General features: G+C 28.7%; 1 protein-coding gene across 2 annotated transcripts in view; it reads right to left on the reverse strand.

Moving 5' to 3' along the window:
• Positions 1-476: 476 nt before the first annotated feature.
• LOC115881311 overlaps positions 477-4397 on the reverse strand; it is a 74896-nt gene continuing 70975 nt past the window's right edge. Inside the window, exons 2-4 of one of the 2 annotated variants that reach the window (XM_030898740.1) lie at positions 3531-3670; positions 1115-1278; positions 477-800 (exon numbers count right to left, since the gene is read on the reverse strand). In XM_030898740.1, the coding sequence (XP_030754600.1) occupies positions 561-800; positions 1115-1278; positions 3531-3534 (408 nt within the window). In that variant the 5' untranslated portion in view covers positions 3535-3670 and the 3' untranslated portion in view covers positions 477-560. The remainder of the gene's footprint in view (positions 801-1114; positions 1279-3530; positions 3671-4397) is intronic. The other variant, XM_030898739.1, reaches the window with a different exon arrangement.

The raw sequence follows: 4397 nt of genomic DNA on the forward strand, positions 1-4397 counted from the left end.
TTTTAACATCTGCAGGGTGGCTGGTATATACTTACTTTGCTTAAACATCGTATTGAATCGAAACTATTGAAATTTATTTACTCATATCTTAGGATTATGTAAAGTGATCAGAAAGAAAGATAAAAATGCAATAATATACCGGGTGTCCCGTTTAAAAAAAAGTCGTCCCAATCCACTCACACTTTTTGAGCCACCCTGTAGAAGTTAAAATATTTTCCTGAAATACATTCTAGTATATAATTTAAGTTTGCACTTAAACAAAAGTTTTTTTTATTCTAAGACCTACAGATGCCCGACACATTATTGCCATACCCTGTATAATATAATTTTTAATTCAGATACATGATATTATAACAATTAAATTTTCTCATCATATTATCATTAATAAGTAATAATAATAAGAAATAAAACGCACATTATATACAAGTTAAGATTTATTATATTATATTATATTATTCTAATAAATGTATTTTTTTCAAAGTTTTTTAGTCAACGGGAGTTTTCAAATAGCAATATTTAAGAATTATTATCATAACTTTAAAAACAGAGCAATAAATACATTATACAATTAAAAACCAAGTTCTTATAAATTCCAAAATATTCCTGGACCTAGTAGCTCCACTTCCTGCATTGCAAAAATTATGTTCATCGCAGCACGTTATGCAGGAATGCAACTTTGTTCTCTCTCCTATAACTATGCAACCGGATTCGCAAGTTTCCGAACAGTTTCTCTGCAGTAACCACAGTTTCGGTTTTCCGGTTACTTCTTCAGTGCTGGTGGACATAGATATTCTTCTTACCTATTAAAACATAAAAATAAAAAATTGTATCATAAGGATAAAAAATATTAAATTTAAAATAATTATAAACATGAATATGAAATTTACATTAACATCTCGCATTTTAATGAATTTATTATTCATATTTTTTACAATTTTTTTTGTATTTTCATATTACTAATTAAAATATATTCACCAAAATGTCAAGAAAAATATATTCAGTTTACACTAATCTACAGTAATATTACAAACTAACTTTTAAGGTCTGTGATAGTACCATAAAAATAACTTTATTACAATTTTTTTTTAAATGGCTGCTATTTTATGATAGATACCTGACATTTTTTCTGCTCTTTGTGACATTTGTGATGTAGATGACTGTAGTTTCCTGTCAAATCCAGACATTTCTCGCCATCTACCATTGAATCACACCTGTAGCACCATAAGTCGTGTTGTTTTTCTGTGGCAGCTTTAGTTCTATGTTGCGTTTCGATACAATCTGCAAAAAATTATCATAATTAAGAAATATAATGATAGCACTATACTATGCTAGCCAAATAAAAATATATAAATTATATTCTGATTAAAACGCCTTTACTTTTTTTGGCTTTGATAAATAACCTAATTTAGGTAATATAACTTTCTCATTAATTTGTACGTGCTTATTAATTATGTAATTCATATTGTTAATTTAATTATTGTAATTATAATTTTTAATTTGCAATTATCATGCTATACTTTATATTGGATAATTATCACTGTTAGTTTAAAACAATGCCAAAATAGCATATTTATTGTTGCTACTTTAATTCCCTAAAATGAAACGTACAGAGTGGGTCAAATTCGACACTTTTAAATAGAATCACCCTTTTCTATAGGAGATAGACAAAAACTAATATCGGTGTCTGGAGCTCATTTTTTGTCAAAAACATGATGGTGAAAACCGCATGTCGATATCTGTTACCGTTTCGGAGTTACGGGGTATTTTTCAAAAATATGCATTTTTAACAAATCGCTGTAACTTTTTTGCTATGAAAAATGTTGTATTATTATGTAAACATTTCCAAAGCACCTTTTTACGTAGAATTTAATGGTTTAAGTATAATTTTTTTAAAATTAATAATTTAAGAATTATCAACAGAAAATTTGATTTTTTATATGGGACACACTGTATATTTTTAATTTATTAAAAAGAATTTAAAATTGCCTTTCCAAAAATATAACACACTTGATATTTTGCTCGATTCCTCTTCGAGATATAGAGTATATAAAAATTTGCCCGCTTTAAATAAAAAAGGTAACTAGGCTTTGAACGGCACCGGCTGTATTGCAAAAAAATTCTAGCTGTGAGTATCAATTAAAACGAAAATAATATTTGCTATGAGAGATGCAAAATGTTATAAAAATTTAAAATATATTTAACCAACATCAACACATTTAAACTATATCTAATAACAATAAAAATAAAATAGAAAACAAATTTCTTGCAGTATAGGTATATAATAAAATTATATAAGGATTCTTGCCACTTAATTGCTTATATAGAAATTTAATTCTACATTTACCCTCTTACCGCAGATACCCTTTCATAACTGCTAAGTATGTATTTCTAATTATTATTGTCTAGATTATACGGAAGAATAAGGAACCTTTATTCTTCCGCAAGTATATCCATAGGATTAGATCCATGGGCACTAAGTCAGGCGGCCTCGACGGCCAACGGCTGGGATCTTGGTTAGCTATTCAGTTATTCTTGAAATTGGCTGCAAAAATTTGCTGATAACTTCAGCATTCAGAGGTGGTGCGTCGTCTTGCTGGAAAAATATGTTTTCGAGTTCCATTAAGGGCATATCATCAATAAGGGGTCCAAAGCCTACTAGTTAAAAGCGGCGAACTTTTAAAAATTCTGTATTTCGAAGGGGATTATAACAAAATATTAAGTGTGCTATATTTTTGGACAGGTAATTTTAAATTATTTTTAGTTAATTAAAAATATAGAGGGTGTCCCAAATAAAAAATCATTTTTTCTGTTGATAACTCTTAAATTATTAATTTTAAAAAAATTATACTTAAACCATTAAATTCTACGTAAAAAGGTGCTTTGAAAATGTTTTCATAGAAATACAAAATTTTCCATAGCAAAAAATTAACAGCGATTTGTTAAAAATGCACATTTTTGAAAAACACCCCGTAACTCCGAAACGATAACAGATATTGATGTGCAGTTTTCACCATCATGTTTTTGATGAAAATTGGGACTCCAGACACCGATATTAGTTTTCGTCTATCTCCTATAGAAAAGGGTGTTTCCATTTAAAAGCGTCGAATTTGACCCACCCTGTACAATAACCAAAATAAATTATTTAAGTGATTTTAGTAGATCATATTTAATATGATAGGTATTATTATAATCTTAATTTTCCCTACTATTTGTCAAATTGTTAGAGAGAGAATGATTGATGATGAATGCATGATTGATGCGCAATAAACAAGTTGATCTACTGATTACAATAATAATTGATACTTATGATTCATCGTTTTGTCAGATTGTAATATAAATATGAGAGTTATATGAAATATTTAGTCTAGTCAAATATTATACAGGGTGACGCCTCCCATACTATGCTGAGGATCCGCGGAGAACGACAATGTATTGAAATGAAATTTTCTGACCATAATATGTATCTAGGTTAACTTAAACCATTTTTTTAAATATACAGAGTTCTACAGGGTGTTCGCAAAAATACTTACACATCAAACTTTTATTTTTTGTAATGGAACACCATAGGTATATGTATATTAACACAGATATTAATTGAAAATAAAGGTGCGTTTCAGTAGATACGCATATGACTAAAATAATGTAAGGATTTTGACATATTTAACATATTCTAAAAATGAAGAACAAGATTTAAAATTCAGTTAAAGGTACCTAAATTGGAAATTACCCGGTATAGCCTAATATACCGGGTGCGTCTCAAAAGTGTGAATATAGCCCTATAAGTTTTTTTTTTATTTTTTAAGATAAAAAAAACGATATTTGGTATATGAGTATACGACATAAATTAGAATCGATTGACGCATTCAGTTGTTTTTGGTCACTTCCTGTTTCACCGGAAATGACTAGAACTTCTGATTTTTAAATAATACCTTCGGTATGTTTTTACTCTATTGGATAGAAAATGACTCCGAATAAAAGGACCTCTCATATGTCAACTTTTGACATTTTCGCATATGTTTTATTTGAAATTCTAACATGCGGTTCATAACGACAATAATTTGACTCGAAATACCAAGTTTGTGGTACCAAATTCTTAAAAAAATGCTTTTAAAAATACGGTTTGAGCATCTTTTAACCGCCCAGGACAAGACACGAAAAATATTAGACGATCAAATCTAATTTTCCGAGGCACCTTGATTAAAAAATAATGTTTTTAACACAGCCTAGATTGAAATTTAAAATACGATTTGTTTAAGCTAAAATGTCAAAAGTTGACATTCTATTTAGAATGACATTTTCTATCGAATAAAATAAAAATATACCGAGGGTGCCATTTAAAAATCAAAACTAGTAGTCATTTCCGGTGAAACAGGAAGTGACCATTTTTGAGACGCACC

Source organism: Sitophilus oryzae, unplaced genomic scaffold (genome assembly GCF_002938485.1).
Source record: "Sitophilus oryzae breed Bouriz unplaced genomic scaffold, Soryzae_2.0 scaffold_1716_pilon_pilon, whole genome shotgun sequence".
Classification (NCBI taxonomy): domain Eukaryota; kingdom Metazoa; phylum Arthropoda; class Insecta; order Coleoptera; family Curculionidae; genus Sitophilus; species Sitophilus oryzae.